This window comes from Bombus fervidus, chromosome 8 (assembly GCF_041682495.2).
Source record: "Bombus fervidus isolate BK054 chromosome 8, iyBomFerv1, whole genome shotgun sequence".
NCBI classification, from domain to species: domain Eukaryota; kingdom Metazoa; phylum Arthropoda; class Insecta; order Hymenoptera; family Apidae; genus Bombus; species Bombus fervidus.
Genome location: NC_091524.1, coordinates 14,928,283 through 14,949,042, shown reverse-complemented (window position 1 = coordinate 14,949,042; position 20,760 = coordinate 14,928,283). Strand labels below are relative to the sequence as shown.

At 26.9% G+C, this 20,760-nt stretch overlaps 4 protein-coding genes across 7 annotated transcripts in view; 2 read left to right on the top strand and 2 right to left on the bottom strand.

Annotated features, from left to right (window-relative positions):
- Nucleotides 1-20,760, top strand: part of Med4 (mediator complex subunit 4) — a 105,651-nt gene that overhangs the window by 66,045 nt on the left and 18,846 nt on the right. The gene's annotated exons all lie outside the window — the stretch shown is intronic.
- Cse1 (chromosome segregation 1) lies at nucleotides 594-6,511 on the bottom strand. The gene is made up of 16 exons (XM_072008965.1): nucleotides 6,300-6,511; nucleotides 5,485-5,630; nucleotides 5,057-5,395; nucleotides 4,879-4,986; nucleotides 4,707-4,799; nucleotides 4,460-4,627; nucleotides 4,268-4,397; nucleotides 4,019-4,182; nucleotides 3,758-3,947; nucleotides 3,475-3,673; nucleotides 2,742-3,002; nucleotides 2,551-2,642; nucleotides 2,183-2,486; nucleotides 1,942-2,109; nucleotides 1,536-1,846; nucleotides 594-1,455 (listed from the first exon to the last, which is right to left on the bottom strand). The coding sequence occupies exons 1-16, from the start codon at nucleotides 6,382-6,384 to the stop codon at nucleotides 1,310-1,312; spliced, it is 2,904 nt and encodes a 967-aa protein (XP_071865066.1). The 5' UTR covers nucleotides 6,385-6,511; the 3' UTR covers nucleotides 594-1,309.
- On the bottom strand, nucleotides 7,208-8,757 carry LOC139990080 (uncharacterized). The gene is made up of 5 exons (XM_072008976.1): nucleotides 8,193-8,757; nucleotides 7,861-8,096; nucleotides 7,702-7,765; nucleotides 7,446-7,612; nucleotides 7,208-7,364 (listed from the first exon to the last, which is right to left on the bottom strand). The coding sequence occupies exons 1-5, from the start codon at nucleotides 8,274-8,276 to the stop codon at nucleotides 7,250-7,252; spliced, it is 666 nt and encodes a 221-aa protein (XP_071865077.1). The 5' UTR covers nucleotides 8,277-8,757; the 3' UTR covers nucleotides 7,208-7,249.
- Nucleotides 11,000-20,706, top strand: LOC139989912 (ras-like GTP-binding protein RhoL). 4 transcript variants are annotated; one of them, XM_072008617.1, is made up of 7 exons: nucleotides 11,000-11,193; nucleotides 11,282-11,362; nucleotides 17,340-17,506; nucleotides 18,969-19,098; nucleotides 19,245-19,359; nucleotides 19,469-19,586; nucleotides 20,230-20,706. In XM_072008617.1, exons 3-7 carry the CDS (start codon nucleotides 17,488-17,490, stop codon nucleotides 20,427-20,429), a joined length of 582 nt encoding a protein of 193 aa, XP_071864718.1. In that variant the 5' UTR covers nucleotides 11,000-11,193; nucleotides 11,282-11,362; nucleotides 17,340-17,487; the 3' UTR covers nucleotides 20,430-20,706. The 4 variants fall into 4 exon arrangements, with proteins under 4 accessions (XP_071864718.1, XP_071864715.1, XP_071864717.1 ...); XM_072008614.1 differs by having other exon boundaries at nucleotides 11,001-11,193; nucleotides 11,282-11,404; XM_072008616.1 differs by lacking the exon at nucleotides 11,282-11,362 and having other exon boundaries at nucleotides 11,001-11,193.

Sequence of the window (20,760 nt, the reverse complement as noted above, 5' to 3'; positions counted from 1 at the left end):
AGTTCTTAGCTAAACATGTTCAAACATTTTCTTCAAAATGAGAGCTTAAACGAAAAAATGTTATTCTACATTTTTTATTTATTTTCACATATAAAAGAATCTCTTGTTAATTGTTTACTTATTTCAGTTTGTGTCTAGTCGGCATTAGCGAAGTTCATATACGTATAGAAACAAATTTTTAAATTCTATTTTCTAAAAAAAAAAAAAAAAAAAAAAAAAAAAAAAAAAACCCCCAGTATGAAAACGTTTTATTGCATATTTTCGATTTATTTTTCACACAGAATCACCCTCTTATTATACATACTTTACAAGTTTATGAAACAGACTGAATTCAAATAACTAAAATTGAAAAAGTCTATAAATTGTATAATTACTTTTATATCAATTAATAAATTTGAATAATATATAATTATATAAAACATTTTTTGAAGAAAAAAATATTGCCTTATTTTATTGTTGCTATTATTGCATAAATGGCCTAAAAATATTTCCTTTTACCAACATAGAAAATCCCACACTTGGATTTTATTTTATTGAAAAAGTTAGTAAATAACATGTTTGCAATCTTTTGATAAAACGTAAGATAATTTCACCACTGTGAAGTTATTTCATTTCATTCTTTGTAGTTATACATTTCCTATAACTATATTACAATGTCATACATTACTCGTGGAAGACTTACAAGTCGATGTTTTACTCTATGATTGTTAATGATAGGGAACGAAGATAGAAACGAATTCGTTTAAAATACAAAATGCGATTAAAATTTTTGTTCAACAATCTTTACAGAGATAATAATCATAAAAATTGTACATCTAAGTTAAAAAGTACTCAACAATTAATTTACTCACAGGCCATTAGTCGATACAGTATTATTTAATTAGACATTCACGTATTTTTTAAACAAGAGATCAGTAATTTAAAAAGACGCACTTGTCGTCCTTGTTATTGTACAAAATGTAAACTGATTTAAGTAATTTCTCAGGAATGTTTCCACATACAAATAATAGGCAGCAGCTGATTATTTTTAATGGTTTTTGTGCTAAAGTTTTAGCATATTTTCCTTTTTTTAATCATTTTTAGTGTCACAGACTCCGTACAATGTATCACATGAAAATGATAAATAATTGTTGAAATGTTCAATTACATGATAGATAAACGATACGATGTTCAGTCTCGCAAATGTTCATGACATAAATGCCAGAAAACAACCTCTTTCGCCTCTTTGTTATAATTTATTCAGTTCAATGTTGTTTATTTTTCGAGCAATCAAATGAATTTTTAGTCTATCTCGGACATCTAGCTCGTATTATGCAACGGTAATGCCAACCGTTTGAAGGTAGCCTCTCAGGTGGTTTGCATTAGGTTCTGGAATTTGGTCAAGAATACTAAGTAATTGTCTTGGTGACAATCTTGCTAATCCTTGTGCTAAATGTAAACGTACGTCGCCAATTGCTATTTATTAAAGAAAAATAAAATTAAAAGTATTTTATTAAAGCTAATATAATAAGATAAAAGTATTCTTGTGTTAATACCTTCCAGAGGATCTTTTGGAGGATTTTTTCCAAAAAGCAGTTGACTATATCCTACTTGATACCCAGGCGTATCTTCAGTTTCTGGGACTATATTATCTTCGGATAATGTAGTCTGATCCTGTGGTAATTCGAAAAATTCTACTAACGTTGCTAATAAACGGGGATAATATGTATTATATGGCCTTTCTAGTATCATTGGGCAATCAATTAGTAAATTTGACATTCCCACAGCAGTTACTTTTCGTTCGATATCACCTGATATTTTTTGCATATCTGATATTAATACGCGTTCTACAACCATACCAAACATTCTGCAAATAGGATATATATTATTTATGTATCGTGAATATTGATTAACTTTAATCATATATTTATTTTTTAAATTTTTAATGGAAAAGAAACTTACCGAGCTTGTATTTGATCTATAATTGTAACCAAATTATTTGAGCCATATCTAATGATATAGTACGCAAAAAATACGATTAGGCCCTTTACAAATTTTGTCGTTTTCGAAGATGAAAGCCTTTGAAACAATAGTACAAAAATTTGTTTCATATATGGTTCTAATACATTCCTAAAAATATTATGCTATTATTAATATAGATGATAAAGTGACATAATAAAAATAATCTAGTGAGAAAACTTACGGTGCAAAATATTCAATAATACTTTGTAATAATAGGAAACCTTCGTGATCATTAGCCTTTGAGGCAATCAATTTTTGGAATACACCTAATAAACCATTTGTCTTATCTTGTGCTACGATATGATGTGCACCATGGCTAATAAAAGCTCTTAATAATCGATTTAATGGGTGAATATTAGCTTGGCGTTCAAATAAAACGGATGATAATAGACAAGGGAACAAAGCCAAATATGCTTCTGGGATATCTTGTGTCGTTCGTAGTTCCAGAAGTAAAGCAAGGATTTGAAAAACGTACGGTAGAAATTCTGAATGGAAAAGCATTGATTAGAAAAGATAGGGAATAGAATTATGTCAAATGAAATATTTTACCTAAAACATCTTGTTGTAAGATTTCTTGAAAAATTGGAAACAGTGCTTCTTCAAATGACGATACTGCAACTTTGTGTGTTTTACAAACGATTCTAAAATTATATTACATATATATGTTTTAATTTTTTTGTTTCTAATGTCCCCTCGTTTGCATTCCATTTTATTCTTATTGTATAATTTATATTACTTACTTAATTGATAAAGCAAATGTTTCGAAGAGATAATGGTTAAAATTGGGACGACTTGGATTTTTAGATACAATAGAAAGTTTTTCTGTAAGTTTTGGGAGAAGATCTGCTAAGAATGGTACAATCACTTCTTGTAGAATACCGAAGCTTCTCATGATAGCTTTCATTACATATTCGTTTTCTTCTGAGCCAGGTGTATTTAAACATGCAAATAAACCCTTTAATAAATCCGACGTCAATGGTGATAAATCATTTGCTTTAACTCTATAAATAAAATTTAGCAATTTAGAAAATATGTACATCGAAATAATGATATTAAAATAAATCATAAGTAATATATTTAGAGCTATTTTTCATGAGAGAAAAGCAGTCTGCATGTGTACTTTTTTCAATACCCTTTTTTATAAAAGTCAGTAGGTTTTCATTTGACGAATGTCAATGTATATTCTTGCACAAAAATTTTTATTATGACATGAAGGCCATAATGTCGACGAGAAAAAACTTCAATTCACTGACATTTTTTGTTGTATATGATCAGGTCGAATATCTGCTTTTTCGATCTTCTAAAATTTTTTTAATTATAGTCCAACATTTATAGATTTATTTTATTTCGATAATTCAAAATTTACAGACCAATAGCTTTTTTATGAAAAATATCTCTGAAAATTTATTCAAAAGCGACATTACTTATGATTTAATGTAATATTATTGGTAAATAAAACATCGATTTTCTTACAAAGGTGTATTATCGGGTCCTTTCATTGCGAGTATTTTTTCAATCGTGCAAGCAGCATATGTGTGAACAACAATATTTGAAGCACTTAAATGCCTAATTAGTTGTGGTAAACTACCAATTATCATTTCTCTTGGTAATATTGATCTGAATGTCATTATAAATTTAATTGCATCAGCTTTAAGTACAGAAAATTCATTCACTGAAAGCAATATTCAAATTTTTTAATGCTTTAAGAGATTTATGGAATAAATTTAATTTTAATAAGTTTAATGACCGTATGTACCATTTGGTTTGACTAACTCCGGTTCAATATGTTGCATTGCAAATTGAGGTAATGAAACAAGCTCGCTGCTCTGCGTAACACCATGTTTTTGTGTTTGAGCTTTGCTTGCACTACTGGTGACTAGATAAATTGCAGCATCCTTACTGCGCCAATTTTCAACTGGTTTATCAGTATAATTTTGTAACATTACCTAACAATTACCAAAAAAAAATGAATTGATATCTATAAGTCAATTTTGTTTGCATGCTCTTGTTTACTTACCTGTATATAGGCACCAAAAATTTCCATTATTTTCGCTTCAAAATATTTAGAAAGTACTTTAACTAAATCACAGGCAGCACGTCTTCGTGTATCGACATCGCTACCCTCAATATCTCGCCTGATATATTCCTCAGGATTATCCTCAAATAATTCATTATCCGACTCTATTAAATATATTAAATTTTCTTTTTATATAAAGTAAAAGACACATAAAGAATATACTTTTAATATAAGATGAATAGTAATTACCTCTAAATTCCATATTAGGTATTATAACCTTTTCACAAATATTGCTCAAAGTGCTTGGATCTTCGAACAAGTTTCTATACTGAGCACGGTCAGCTACTGTTGCTAAAAATTGCAAGGCATTCGAAACTAGCTGCAAGAATATAAAAAAATAGATCAATTTCAATATGTATACTATATATAAAGTTTACCTACAGTATCATATTTTGGTTGTTGCCCAGTCGATGTTAGTAAATTCCATACAGCAGTTACAAATTCAGGTAAGTATGGTTGAAACTCTTCATCATATTTCTGAGCATAAAGGCCAATATTGTCACAAACTTGCGACTTTAACTGTTCAATTACTCCTGGTTCTTCTTCGTCCTATACATAGGTCAAACATTATAACATACACATATTACTAGAAGTAAAAATATAATAACAAATTTATATATAACACTACAGTAGATTGTAGAGAGGGAACATTTGTATTCAACAAAATATGAAAATTCCTCATCCATACAGCCATATTGTCTTCAAAAAATTCTGGTAAATCCTAAAAATAAAGAATATATAATTTTAGTAAAGAAGTTTAATACTTTATATTGATTATATTGTCTATGTCTTTTACTCACTTGGAAATTAAGAGAGTAGAACACCTTGGATAAAATTACCAAAGAACTATATATAACTTTCAATGCATCTATATTGTTTGTATGTACTTGCATTAGATTCATTGTAGCCTAAAATTAAATTCAAAGGAATAATTAATAAAGAATAATTAGTGGAGAAACTATAAAATAAAATTCTTACAACAAATAGATCTGTCAAAGGTTTAGCAAATCTATCCAATACAAATTTTATCTCAGTCCATAGGCTCTGACTTTTAAATTCATATCTGTATCTTTTAAATAATGAATGTGCTGTATGTAAGACACCATTGATAACATGAAAATCGCCTGTATTGAATTTGTCAACCATTTGGTCAATAAGCTCTGGCCATTTATTTGGGAAATCATACTTTCCAACTATTGAAACAGCATCAGATAACTGTTTTTGAACAGAATCAGGAGAATGTAGCATTAGATTAACAATTAATTTTTTTATAGCATCCCTATCTTGTGCATGTATACGATCTACAGAATCTTCTCCCTAGGTACAAATAAATTATGTTATAATTAATGATTAATTTATTAGAAAAATGTTATAATATAAGTTCCATAAATAATGTAAATAATTACCACTTTCCAATTACGTTTTATATAATTTTTAAATGCAACTGCTCCAGCGATTCTTATAGTTATATTGATTTCAGACTTATCCACAAGATGTAAAAGAAGTAACGGATAATTTTGATTTATTTCAACTGATTCTAAAAATTTTTCGGCTAAAGCATGAGAAACAAATAATTCGTGAATTTAATAAAATATGTGTATATATATTTTTTTTTTAAATTTAAAATTTAAAAAATTTAAGAATATATAATATGAAATATAAATATATAATATATAATATATAATAAGAAATATATAATAAATATATAATAAATATATAATAAAGAATATATAATAAGAAATATAAATATAGAAGTTATTTCTCTGTAGGAGATTCATAAAAAATAAAACGGAAGATCAAAATTACACTCTAAATATTATAAATTACGTATTTTGTTGATCTTAATTAGGTTGAAAACATAATATTTTATTAACACAAGTTATGTTATTTAATAAAAAATGGGAAATCGAAAGTATAGGACTTCTTTCGATGTCTTTCCGGAAATTCAATCGATACATATCTATATTTAAAACGATTTTATTAGTATTAAGTTATCTCTGTTTTTTAAATAGTTGAAAGAAAATAGAGTAAAGTACTTGTTGATATCCACATGCTAAATTTCCTCTAATAGCAGACGAATCAAATTGCAAATGATGATCAAAGTAATTAAACAAAAAATTTAAATATAAACTATTTTTACAAATAAAAATATACACGTGTTTGGCATTATATAAAATATTTTCAATTAAGAACTTCTGGTTAATAGAGAGGTTATATTCACCTGGCCGTCTAACATTTACATCGGGACTAAGTGTATGCTTTAAATATTCACTGAGTGTAAGCAAGTTGTCATCGGTGAGTTCCATAATGGCTTGTTGTAAAAATTCTGTATACTCTCAATTCGAAAAAATATGATATCTTCAGAAAAATATCTTGAAACAACGCAATACACCGGCTTTTGGTAAATTCAATTTTCTAACCAATGATCGTTGCCTGTTGGCGTTAGCGCTTTCTACAATGGTTTACGCGGGAAAAGTTTTTGTTGAAACCAAGCCGAATAATATATTTTATTTTATTTGTGTATATTATTATAGTAAAAAATTTTTCTGCAACGAAAGGATAAATTAAAAAAGACAATTGCAATAAATCATGGATGTATGGTTTATTGAAATTCGCATTAATCATTTTTTTAATAAGAAATGAGATTTATTGAGGTTGAAAAGTCGATAAATTTGTGTTTGATTAATTATTAAACTTTAGATTGCATGATAATTTTCGTACAATTATAATTCAACGTTACTTGTTTATGTATTTTTTAAGAATGACATTTTATATCTAATTTAAAAAAAGTAGAAAATAGGAATGAACTCCTTAAGTTCCAGGTTTTAAGTAAAAAATTTGATTTGTAAGCTTCATGTTTTATGACAAGCAATAATTGTATCCAAAAATTGCAAGGTATGTATGGTGAAAATCAATAAATAAATAAATAAGATAAGTAGTAAATAATAAATAATAAATACAAGTATTAAATTTATTTTACAATTAATAGAAAAATTAACACTTAAGCCGAATATTTAATTTATATTCATATTTTATATTATTATTCTATTTCAAAATATAGGGTATAATAGTATAATAAAATGGTGGTATAAATAGAACAGTTTTAATCTTTATATTAATGTATTTTAATATTGCAATATAATAGTAATATATATTAACTTATATTAGTAATCACTTGTTTTGGACATTATTAAGTATCATTCTCCTCTGTTTAATTTCATTCTCCAGCTTTCTTAGCATATTTTGAGCACATGTAATTTGTAATAATTTATAAGTGTTAATTGTCCTATATATAACATTTAAGAGACACACAATTATTGAAAATATACGTGAATTGATAATTATAGCAAAAATTAATTGCGCTTACGTTATATTCGTCAAAACGAAATTAACTTTCAATACTGTTTCAGTTTCTTCAGAGTTTGATATTGTTTCTAGGTTTGATAATTTTTCTGTAAAGGTTGGCAATTCGTTATACATTTGTTGATACTGCTTTTGAAATTCTTCAATTTGTTCATGTAAATTTTTATTTGTCTATGAAAAGGATATTAATTATTTATTATATATTTACAATTATAAGATATAATATATTTACGATGCAGAATATATATAAATGAACGTACATATTCTGTCTGTGCATGCAGAAAATTGTTTGTATACCTTATGCCTTTAATTCGAAATTTTTCGCTGAAAATAAAGACAACTTCTCATAAAATTATTATTTTTTGTCAATAATTTTTTATTCATTAAAGTAAACAAATTCTTTAGAAAGAAAGTCAAACCATTGTTTCGTGAAATATGTTGTTCTTTTTGTTATTAAATCTTTCAATTCTTGTTGTTTAAGATCAATCATATTTGTAGCCTTTGATATTGCTTTTTTAAGACTAGCTTCTTTTTTTTGCAGTTCCAAATATTTCACCTGACCTGCCCAAATGTTTATCGATAAAGTAGACAAATGTGAGTTCCAGTAATATCGATCCTTCTTCTGTTTGCCATTCGTTTCTTCTAAATCAGTGAACTTTCAACAAAATAATAAAATATATAGTCAGTTATTAATAAACTCAACTTTATTTCTTACAAATGGAAAATAAAAATGAATGAATAAAACGACTACCTGTTTAATTAGATAGTTAATTCGATCTACTTGGTTACTAAATTCTTCGTAAATATCTTCCATTTTCTTCGAAGATTCAGTCATATTTTGTTATTTTATTAATATAATTTAAGTTTTTTAATCTACTAGATAATCCACCAAATTTTTTGAATTTTTATCTATGCTTATCTGTTGAAAAGATGTTATAGCTACAAAAGTACGTCTGTCGAGACCTCTATAGAGAAAACATCAAATTACATGCATATTTATATGTATGTACATATGTAATCGTATATTATGTATTATATTAAATATTATGTATGTAGATCATATAAACAGATCTCGATATTCACTAGGGAAAACCGACTGAAAATTGAGTCGTGATTAGTTGCGAAAAATCAACATGGAAGACAAGGAAGTCGTCGTTCTACGCATGCGTGATATGTTAAATATTTCTGACAAAAACAGAGATATTCTACTCATCTCTGTCTGTTTCGCAAGAACGACGGCTTTATTGACCTTCCATGTTGATCTTTTATGACTAGATCTGACTCAATTTTCGAACGGTTCTCCCTAGCGCGTATCGAGGCCTGTTTAAATTTCTTCTTTGATAACACATTTGTTAGGTTTAAAATGTTTTTAAATGTTCATAAACATATTTTTAAGACATGGTCTAATCATACTTATACACATAAATATGGGATATGCAAATTATGATTTCCAAATTTTTTTTATCACTTTTAATTTAAAATAATTTATTTATTATACATACATAACTTTTATCATTAAATAAATAAATAAATAAATATATATATATATATATATATATATAGAGAGAGAGAGAGAGAGAAAGAGCCACTAATACGAATCGAATCGTTATTAATGTTCAAAAGACATCAAATACTATTGAAACGATGCAAATCACGGCATTGTACCAAACTTGTCAAACAATCGGATTACGTTCAGCTGTGCGATTAGTAATTAAAACGTCTGCGTCATCAGACGAATACTATTTGTGAATATGAATCTATGCATCTTTCCAAATATAGGGAACGTGTAATTTAGAATTTTAATTTATGTACGTATTATAAATCGTAAACGATTGATCATTTTCACAACGATATTTTTAACTTCATTTCGGTCGATACTATGTAATACTTGAAAGATTCTCGACTAAATGTTTTTCTTCTACCCGTGAAAATCACATCAAAACTGAAGTACGCATTTTTGTAATCCCTACATGGTAAGGTTTAGCGATATACGAGTAGAATAATCATTTTTTTCAGTTTGTATTTCATTTATGAAATTCAAAAAAAATGTTTCTCTATTTAAGTAATATAAAATATTAATTATATTAAAATATAAATATGCTGAAAATTTTAACAAAAATAATAGGAATAACGTAGTTACATAAATAACGGTTTATTTAGGTAATTTCAAGTGATAATTATGTGTGTAAATGAAAGTAATATTATTATAAATAATTATATTACACTAAAGTCATATTAATTACAATTATCAATCGTTTAAAAATAGTGCTTTTTATTATTAATAATATTTTAATTTATATTTAATTTCATAATAAGAAATAACAAACCAATGTTAATAAAGCGATATAAACAACAACGATAGTTATTTATCTAAACATGTTAACAAAATCAATAATGAATAATGGCTAGAAGAGTACATTAATTTTATAGTCACTAAAACTCTGAAGATCTTTTTATTATTAGAGAAAAAAAAAGAATTCTAATTTCTTCAATTAGGACTCGAAAATCCAGTTTCTCCGATGACATCTATCTAATTATTGAATATAACAAGGAAGGTTCCATGTTTCCTAAAATTTTAAATCGATAAAAATCACGAATGCAAATCAAAGTTTTTTATTAATTACTAATTAACATTTCATTTTCTCTAATCATAATTTTGTCGTTATTAAGAGATTAAAATTTCTTTAATCAGTCAAAACTGCAGTTGGAAATTAATTATTTACGTATTAAATATCTACAACACGAAAAGCTTTATATTTGTTTGAAAAAACATTTTTTAAAAATCTTTTATTTAAAGACCGTGAAAATATTACATGTATAAAAATTATATGGGGAAAATTGGAATTTTTCACTAGTTACTAATTGATACTGTTAAATAAATTTCAATGATTATTATTGTTGTAACATCGTACCTTTGATGAAAAGATTTTCTTTTCTTTTTAAAGCGCTTGAAATTTCACGTAAAGTTTATTTCAGCTGTGTAGATATTCACATATCGACAAAGTAAAAATATTGTTAGATTTTTCCAATAATATGCTTTTTCAGAGAGATTTCTTCTTAAAAAATAAGTTTTTTTTTCTTAAAAAATTATAAATATGGAAAATTATAAGTCAATATAAGATGCAATAATTTAAAAAACAACAATATTGTTCAATTTACTCTACCTGGAACTTCTTACGCAATAATTTATCAATTTATAACATCAGTAAATATAGACAGGTTAGAAGTAGTACGTTATAGATTTTTTTTTCACAATCTTACAATCTTAAACAGCGTAACTAGATAACTAGTAATTTGTAAAATTTACTTTTAACGTTCCATTAATTTTATTATCAAACATGTTATTATCATGCGAAAGAATTTATTAATACTAATGGCTCGAAACTTCTAACAGCTCCAACTTATAAAGTTTCACTAATACTAATAATATTAGCGAAATGACAAGTTACGAGTTATAGGTTATAGATACAACTTTTTACAACTCTACATCAACTAGGATAACTGTACTTCTGTTATGATAATATAACAATAAAGAAAATTAATTGGTAATGCTAATAACTTGTGAAATAACATTTCACTAATAATATTAATGGAATAGTGCTAGGGAGCTCTGATGCGATTAAAAAATCGAATTAAAAGCTCGAGGGTTCTGCATTGCATGTTTCTATTTTCCTAAGCGTTGCGTGTAGTGTAATTGACGACGTCTCAGTGAACGTTTACTCGTAAAACGCGTTGGCGGTGTTTCGTAGTCGGTAAGTAGTCGCCGAGTAGTCGTCGCGCAAACTGCATTCATCGAGCTTTTCCGTTATACTCCTTGTAATTTCAGAGTACTTCAATTAGTTTCAGTGTTAAAAATCATACAACAAGAAAGAAATTATTCTTTGTCCAATTGAATTCTCATAAAGAAACATGTACCTTAAGGTTGGTCAATTGCAGTTTTTATCAAAATCTTTCTAATTCGAGGTGAGTCATTGATAATACTTTATACACCGATGTTTAACACTGATGATTTAATAGCAATGAGAGACAGGTTGAAATTGCGAAGTTATCATATTCTTCATTTTAAGAAAGGAATTTTTTAGTAGGAAATTGGTAAATATTGTTTGATATTGTTTTTTTAGAGAAAATTTATTTTAATGGTAGTTTTGGACAAGCGTGTAGAAGAGTGGAACAGGTGCACGATAAAAGTCACATTGTAAACCCTTTCATATCAATAACAATATTAATATTGTTTTTCACTGTGTACATTATCAAAGCTCTCTTATATGCACAGTATAGAATTTTTGAATATCAATAGATGCTCCTATATAATCAGGCCAAATCTGATAACAAAACAAATCAAATTTTACGAATTACAATTTACATATTTCAATTTATATTCAATCATTCAATAGTCATATTTTGTATAAAATTTAATTAAGAAGAGAGTGATCGATTATCTTAATATTTAATGAATTCTGTTACAAATCATATTTATCAAATATTTGTAATATAATTTATTAACCACAAACTATTAAAGTATTACTATTAAACTACAAACTATTATTCGTCAATTTACTAATATTATTAGCTAGTACATCATTGTACAGGAAGACTCAGATATTTGAAGACCGATTATATGTTCATAATCATAAATATATGTTCAAGTGGAAAATAGAATAAATAGGATTTATTCTGTTTTAGTTTTTTTATAATTTTTATTTAACTTATTGTAACATAATACACAAACAAGATAATAAGTAATTTCTTGGGAATTTAATTAATTTCTTTGATTTTTATTTGGTGTAATCACGTAATTGGAATTTCCTATGTGCGATGTGGCGTGTGATCACATTTGATCGCGTAACTGATAATGTTATCGCTCCTTATCAGCATGAGAAATCCACACACTTACCATTTTCGTTTCTATCGTATATTGGCGAAATATTAAATGTTAAATACACGTATAATTGTATAATAATTAAATGTATGTATTTAAATTATTTTTTCCCCTATGAGGTTACAAGGCTCACGTTATCTTTTCTCGCACACTACATCAAACACCATCTTTTTAACATTAACTTAACAACTAACTTACACCTATGGTATTATTGTCTAACTACTTACTACACTTACTTTATCTACATATATGTACAGATTGAGTCCAGATTCTACTCCTGTATGCGTGTATTAAGTATATAATTGTATAATAATTAAATATATTAAATATATTAAATATATAATTGACAATATCGTATATTGAATACAAAATTGTGTATAAATAGCATCTGTAAATAGTCTTTTCAATAAAAGAAACAACACACTTTCATATAGTGTATTGGAAATTTCGAACTTTTGAGAACAAGTTCATTATGTATTTATAGATTTAAAACAAATTCCATGCTCAGGGCTCACTTCATAGGATCCAATATAATGGTTTAATGATTGTATTTGTCAGGTGTCAATCTTCACAAGGTGGATTCGAACCGCGGATCAAGTATTTGCAAGTTTTGAAAATCTACTTAAAAAATTAATTTCGATAGAATCATAGGTGATAAACGGGATTCCTATAAATTTCATCTAAATGGCTGCACCTCTATGTAACCATTTAAGAACGATTGCCGAGAAAGCTGATTTCAAGGGAATAGAGAATTTCTGATAGGTTGCCCGTAAAGTATTAAATTTCTATTCTAGCAAATTATGTTCGATTCTACTTGAGATTGCCCTTTTTCTTTACCAAAGTATTCGTGAAAGATTCGAATCTATTACGTTTAGATTCGAATTTACTTAAAACTGCCGCTTCTTCTTTTTTTCCGAATACGTACTTAAAAATGATTGGAATCTATGTTGGACGATGTTTAAGCGTTCAAACTTGAGTGCATCATTAATTGCGAGCAATTTATAGGAAGGCAGGTTTGATGCGATTACTTTATTATGCGAACTATATATATTCACGAGAATACGTAGTACGGAACAGGATGAGAAATGATAATCTACCAGGAAATGACACTATTTCATTTTGCTACAAGGAAAACAAGAATTTCGAGTTCTTAGAAAAATCATTACAGTTTTTATGATAACTCGTTAAACGATTATCGACGTAATAATGAAATTAAAATTATAAATTTTGGGTTTAGAAACGTGAAATAATGGAAAATATTTTCTAGATAAAAGTCTATCTTCGATTGGAATGAGGTTGTAAAGATAACTACTCGATGTACGTGATAATTAGAATGTCGACCAAGTCACGTAAAAAACGATGTTTTGTAGTTTTTAATTATGTGCTCTCGAAGGCCTAACACGAACACGCAGGTTCATGAACAGTCAGATTATGTCATCACTACCATATTTGCGTGTCTGCAACCTATTTACATACATAAAAAGTATTACCTCATTGTGTGAGAGAAAGGTAAATATTGGGAATCTTTGAAACACACTTTATTAATATATATCTATACGTATATACGTATATGTATACAAAAAGAACAAGGAACATTTTATATAATTCTACTTCTACATATCGGGCATTAGAGAAATAAATTTTTAAGTTTAAATAATTGTTCAAATAAAATTTTGATTTCATTTGTTATTTGCTTAGTTAATTTATCTCAATTTATCTTGCTTTATCTTAAGTAAGATAGTATTTGAGTAATAATGTATTTCTTAACTTCCGCATTATGCGATTCGATGAAACGTTTCAGTTATTCGAATCTTTCCAAGACAAATATTTCATTGTAAATGTATTACTTATGCACGAGAAACATTTGTTTCTTATCCTCTACCTTCTATTATTATTTGTAATAATCTAATATTTCTTATAAATATTTGAATAAATTATTTGAAACTAATCTATATCTCAAATGAAATGTTAGAATTAATTTGCAAATAGCTTTATTGTCAAAAAAATTTCTTTGTTACTTTATTTGGTGTAATTATTTGACTTCCTCGTTTATTATCTTCATTTCAAGTAAAAACTGCTCAATCCTGCATTCAAATATCTTTATGTGATTACATATGTGTATTTACGTATTGTATTTACGTAGAACGGTTATAAAAAGCACGTATTTTTCAATGAAACATTTCACTACCAAATTACACGCACACACACACATATGAAGTCATATGAAAATACATACTACTACATGACAATTTAATATATTTAGACCTAATTAATCAGTATATAGTGAATGTTACAGTAAATATAGCAATGTACAAATGCTTTTTGTAGCCACTGTCAAAAATTATCAAAATCAAAAGTGTGTTTACATATATATAGGGAAATATCTCGTTACTTTGTCGACTTTCAAATATATAGTGTTTTGTTTCTTTTTTGAATTGTATTCAATATACATACTTTACTAATTACTAATTTGAAAGAAAACAGAAAGAGTTGCCAGATGTCTAATTTATTTCATTCCTCTTTGTCAGTAAAAATTATATTAAAATAAATTGAGATTAAAATATCTTCGTGTTTTTCTAAAATGCGGTAAAACATAATCTAAAATTATTATTCGTTTAAAACAAAACATTGAATTATAACGTAAATTTTTTTGCTTATAGCTCATAGATTACGACATAGAGTTGCTCTTTATGGATACATTGCCGAAAATGTGGAACCAAATTTTTTCATAGGGTGCATTTGTTTCTGAGAAAATGAAATTTGAAAATTGATCAAGTACGCGTGTGCCAGGCTTATTCTTAGCTTAACGTTCAAATCATTCTTTTTTTTTTTTTTTTTTTTTTTTTAATAAGGCTTCAAACGGACAAATTCTGTTCTACATTTTTCACTTATTTCCGCGTGTGGAATAACCTGCTGCTGTGCTATCCAACTCGTGTTCAGTTGGTAATTAGACCAATTCACGTATGCCAGGCAAATTTTCAAATTCGATTTTCTCGAAAGCAAAGCCTCAAATGAAAAGAATTTATTCTACTACACACTTTTAAGATGCTTGTTAAAGATCAGAATTGGACATTTATTTTTGTTGTTTCGAATAAATATTTCTTTAAAACAATTATCAAGATAAATTCAGACAAATTTTAGACAAAAATTTTATATAAATATTTTATTTATATACTCGTAACAAATCGTCCCCTCTATTTATTCGAATAATTCGTTATTACTTATTTGAGTAATGATTGAAAAATTATTCGAATAATAATTAGTTGTTTCGATTTCTTAATTTTATAAGAGTACGATTTTTTACGATTAATTTATCAGTGAGTACTTTCTGATCTCAGCTTTGAAGAGAGATAATTGCTAAATACAATATAATAACAATTGGACAATGAAACGTGAAAACATATTTTACATAGTTCAGTATAGTTCACATATTTTCATTTGGTTCATTTGTGATAGAAATCCAGATAAATAAATTTCGATACAAATAATTTCTTATTCGATGGAATATTTATACATTAACTTATAAAGGAATTAATTAATTCTTTTATTTTACCCTTATTCCTTTATTTTTACCCATTATCCGAATTAATATTACTCGAATAAAATTTTGCCCAATTCTGTTAAAGATTATACTACAGGATTTCCAAAATTAATGACAAGTTCGAATGCGGAAGGAAGGGCGTGGTTATATGGAATTATTTCATGCGTCGTATGTTGAAGGCACACCCTCGATCTACCTACGCGTACTACCCACCTTTTTGTCTCACTGTAATTTTCTCATATTTCGCATATTATCGACCTGTTCTTCTCTTACGTCGTATAAAGATAACCATCGTACAGATTTTATTGTTGTTACCATTTAAAGCGCATAATAATTTATCGTTAAAACAATCAGTTTTTAGTATATATTTAAATATACTATAATTTACTTAAATATCCCATGTTTGAATAATTATAATTAAGATAAAGGCTACAAAAAGAGGAGAGACTTATGCATGAATGAACGAATAAATTTCTTAAATCTTGTAAGTCGACGAAAGTAATTTATAATTCACAAATATCGAGGTGAAAAATTCTCAAATTGTTTTTTTTTTATTCTTTTGTAAAGTAGGTTCTTAACAATATTGTATTTCCTTATATTTTCTAAGAACTTACGAGAGATTCGATAATCTTACATTTTTAATCTTTTTTTAATATTTTTTAACTTTGATTTTACGTAACGCAACATTGTACTTTAATAGATTATTATAAAGTATACGATAGAAATTGGTGAAGGTTTCCCACTTTCTCTGTAAAAGATGTAAAGTACTGATGTAACTGAGAGGAAAGTGTGATGATCTCAGTTTCATAGGGTCGAGTGGTTTCACAAATTAGGAAATATAATTCCATCGTTTCAATTTAAACAATTATTCATCGTCGTGTTACAATGAATCAGACGGAAAGTATTCTGTGGTTACCATTTCAACCGCATTGATATCAACGCTGATTAAAATTACTTTGAAATGTCATTATAGCATCCAATGTAGGTACTACGACCTTAGAGAAAGTCTTTCTTTTATTTTACAAGCTTGTATTTTAATTTCATAAGAGATATAAAAACCAAAACCACTCAAGAAAACTCAAGAAATAGGGCAAATGGACAACTAAATAATAGCTCTCAAAAAATGAAAATAGATTTAAAATTAATTAAAAATTAGAAACATCTATGTATATAAGTGTACCTATTATACAGTTATCTTTTATATTTCATCAAATACTATATTTGATTGAAATTATTAATGGAAAGAAAACTATGAATTAAAAGAAGGGCAAGAGTGGATAGATTTCGTTTATTTTTCAAAATTAATGTAAATTAATGTAAAGAATCGTTAATTTTGTTAGTGTATAGCGTATTAAAAGAACATTTGTAACGTTTAAGTGGAAATATGTACTTTTACTTAATTATGCATCTCAGATCAATGTACGCATATCATTAAGCTTTATTGATATGAATTATCAATTTCTTTCATTTTTCTACAGCTGAATAATGTGGCGGATAATGAAATTGGCCGGATGACAAAAGATAACTTGCAACGTTGACTACTGATAAAAACGGCCCCAAATTAAGCGGCAAGTTGACAACGAAATTGTAGTAGACTCACTGGGATTGAATTTATTTCTGTACGCGATGTGCAATAACAATAAGGGTAACTAACAAACAGAACATGCTATTTAAATCTATAAAACGATTTTTTATATTGCAGACATTTAATTTAATTCGATTTAAGAAAACTAAAAACTTATGGAGAATTCAAATATTGCGCGAGTGAAGATTGAAAATACGTATGTACGTGTTAATATAACTATCAACAGGTGGTAAGAAAAATTATGACAATAAAAAAAATGCTCGTTCCTAACTCTCTTTTTAGTAAAAAGATAAACTGTATTTTAATGCGTTTATTTTTTTTATTACAAGAAGGTAGAAGTAAAAAATGTAGAATAAAATTTTTTCGTTTAAGACTTCGTTTTCAAGAAAGTAGAATTTAAACGTTTTTAATCTATTATTATATTTAACTGACCAAAGAAGGGACAAAACATCAATTGATATACATTATTTACTATATAATAATTGACATTACATATTTGAAACATTTATTTAAAAATTATTATTCGAAATTAAAGGATTAATTTAAATGAAACTACTTTATTGAGGAAAAAATATGTAACTAAATAATTTGTTAGAACAAAAAGAATTAAGATGGGGACATATAGAACGGAAAGAAAAGGAATGACATTGATGATTCAAGATATACAGTAGCAAAGGCATGCACTTCGAAAACGCACGAACACAGCATATCTGATTCAGACGATGACTTATAGAGGACGAACCGCGGATATAGATACTTAAATCATATAATATACAGAAGATAATAAATTTCAACAGCTTTGAAAAGAAATATATTACTTTCGATTTTCAATAACGATATATTTCTTTACTTATATTTCACGAGACTTTAATTTATCTGCTATTTATACAAAAAATCAGATTCTAGCACAAAAGATATACTATGTAAAACTAAATTAGCAGATATGTATACATATTTTATCATATACCGTACAGTTATTTATTTACAGAATAATGCAAATTAATAAATTTTGCAATGTAATCCGTCCGTATTTATAATAAGTAGAAATTATAAAAAAATATATTTTCTATTCAAGATAAGATTATATTTTGAATGTCATCAATTCTGAGTATCATACATTAACAATACATAGTATATTTGTTCAATTATTTCGTTATTATAGCAAAATGGTAAAAGTGTACTACCTTTCGGTTCCAATTAATATGCGATACAGCAAGCAACGACAAGGATAGCCTTGGTATATGGTCGCCGGATGTGTTGGTTACCTTTCCAACAAAAACGGCATCAAAATTACAAACCAACTTTTTAATTCTGTTTTCTAATATTTCTGTCAGAGTAAAAATTTTATTTTCTTTATATTTAATTCGATCAACTGCATATTTTTTACGTTTAATGTGATAAAAATGATTGAAAATTGAACAAAACAAAATGAACAGTGGAAAAAGAACTATATTAATTTTTAAAAAATTTAATATAACTATATTCTATATAATATAGATAAAATTGTCTTTCTATTTTTCAGAAAATAAAAATACAGTCTCCAGACATAGACCAATCAAAGTCACAACAATTGGAGATGGTACTGTAGGCAAAACATGTATGCTTATTACATATACAACGAATGAATTCCCTTCAGAATATGTGCCTACTGTGTAAGTATTAAGTTTTTAATACTTACTTAACTTAAGTATTGGGTTTCTAAATAAGTGTACCTTTATATTAAAAAATTTAATAACAAAATAAAAAATTGATCCCATACTTATTTTAAGATAGAAGATGATATTTATTATGTTTTTAGCTTCGATAACTATGCAGGCACAATATGCGTAGATGGACAAGAATTTGATATGACTTTATGGGATACTGCTGGTCAGGAAGATTATGAACGAATCAGACCTTTATCTTATCCAAATGTGAGCGAATCTTTCAACTAATTATTTATTTTATCAATATTCCCTATATACTAATTATTTTTACTGAACATTTGTGTTATAACAATTTACTATTTCATTTCATTTTCAGACTGATTGCTTCTTGATCTGCTTTTCAGTAAATTCTCGCACTTCTTATGAAAATGTTGCAATCAAATGGCATCCGGAAATTAAACATCACTGTCCAAATACACCTATAGTGCTTGTTGGTAAATATCTTAATCATTGCTAATTTATTTGAAAAAGGTCTTATCATATTTTATATCATATATTATATTTATATTTTATATTTCTTAATAGGTTTCATACCATATAAGGCTTTTGATAATTAGAAGGATAAATTTTCCATTATGCAGACAAATATATTTTTGAGATCAACATATCAATCATTTAGCGTGAATGCCCTTTCCTTTAGAGCTGCTTAAAACTCTTTTTCACACAAAATACGTTGCAAGATTAGATAATTCGCAAACTCTATCATTTATATTTTAAACTCTAATATATGTACTAGAATTAAGGCTAAATTAAATTTTTTAATTAAATTTTTTTATACTTAATAGTACTGTGAACAGCACTGTTTGAGGCTTTCGAGTAAAAGACATGTTTAATTTCATTTCTATTGCAACAAACTTCTTCACGAGGTCTAATGACACACTGAAACAGTTTCAGGATCATTATATTCTCTATATAAGCTAGCTGCAATGCTGTTGAAACGTTGGAACGAAATTCCTTGTAGACATGGCCTTTACATGAAAGTCTCAAACAGTGTTATTCGTAACAGTGTTAAGCACCAGTATCCGTGCCATGAAAGGCGAAAGTCTCCTAAACTCATATTTTTTATTTTACTAATAGGTACAAAAGGGGATCTTAGAAATCAAGAAAATGTGGATACAATTACTTTCAAAGAATGCAAAAAAATGAAAAAGAAAGTAAAAGCTTATAAATATGTCGAATGTTCTGCTTTGAAATGTGAAAACTTAGAGGAAGTTTTCACCGAAGCGATTCGAGCAGTACTGAAAAAACCATCAAGCAAACTTTGTTGTTCATTTTGAAGCTTAAGTTATAAAATAATATTTATAATTAATTAATAGGAAATATTGATTTATAGTAATATTAATGGATAAAAATATTAACTGTAAGATCTTTGAACCCTACAGTTTTCCTACATTTCCTTAATATTCAAAATTTAATAAAACGATTATAAATAATACCAAACAACGAATAATTCATATTTTGTAAATATATTAATGCTGATTACAGAATTAAGTAGACTTCATTGTACATCTGTATCATAGAATACCATTAATAAAAAGGAATTTATTTCATCAATATTATTAAACAGTCCTTTGAATGAACTGAGAATGAGTTTTTTTTTGTGGAATA

Bases quoted from the DNA above. Each gene is read 5' to 3' on its own strand.
- LOC139989912 (XM_072008617.1), top strand. The intron at 19,099-19,244 runs GTAAGTATTAAG...TTATGTTTTTAG, and splicing joins TCAGAATATGTGCCTACTGT to CTTCGATAACTATGCAGGCA. The intron at 19,360-19,468 runs GTGAGCGAATCT...TTTCATTTTCAG, and splicing joins GACCTTTATCTTATCCAAAT to ACTGATTGCTTCTTGATCTG.
- LOC139990080 (XM_072008976.1), bottom strand. From the start codon at position 8,276: ATGACTGAATCTTCGAAGAAAATGGAAGATATTTACGAAGAATTTAGT. The intron at 8,097-8,192 runs GTAGTCGTTTTA...TTTTGTTGAAAG, and splicing joins TTAACTATCTAATTAAACAG to TTCACTGATTTAGAAGAAAC. The intron at 7,613-7,701 runs GTACGTTCATTT...TCCTTTTCATAG, and splicing joins TGCATGCACAGACAGAATAT to ACAAATAAAAATTTACATGA.
- Cse1 (XM_072008965.1), bottom strand. From the start codon at position 6,384: ATGGAACTCACCGATGACAACTTGCTTACACTCAGTGAATATTTAAAG. The intron at 3,674-3,757 runs GTACATACGGTC...TATTGCTTTCAG, and splicing joins GGAGTTAGTCAAACCAAATG to TGAATGAATTTTCTGTACTT. The intron at 2,110-2,182 runs GTAAGTTTTCTC...TAATATTTTTAG, and splicing joins ATTATTGAATATTTTGCACC to GAATGTATTAGAACCATATA.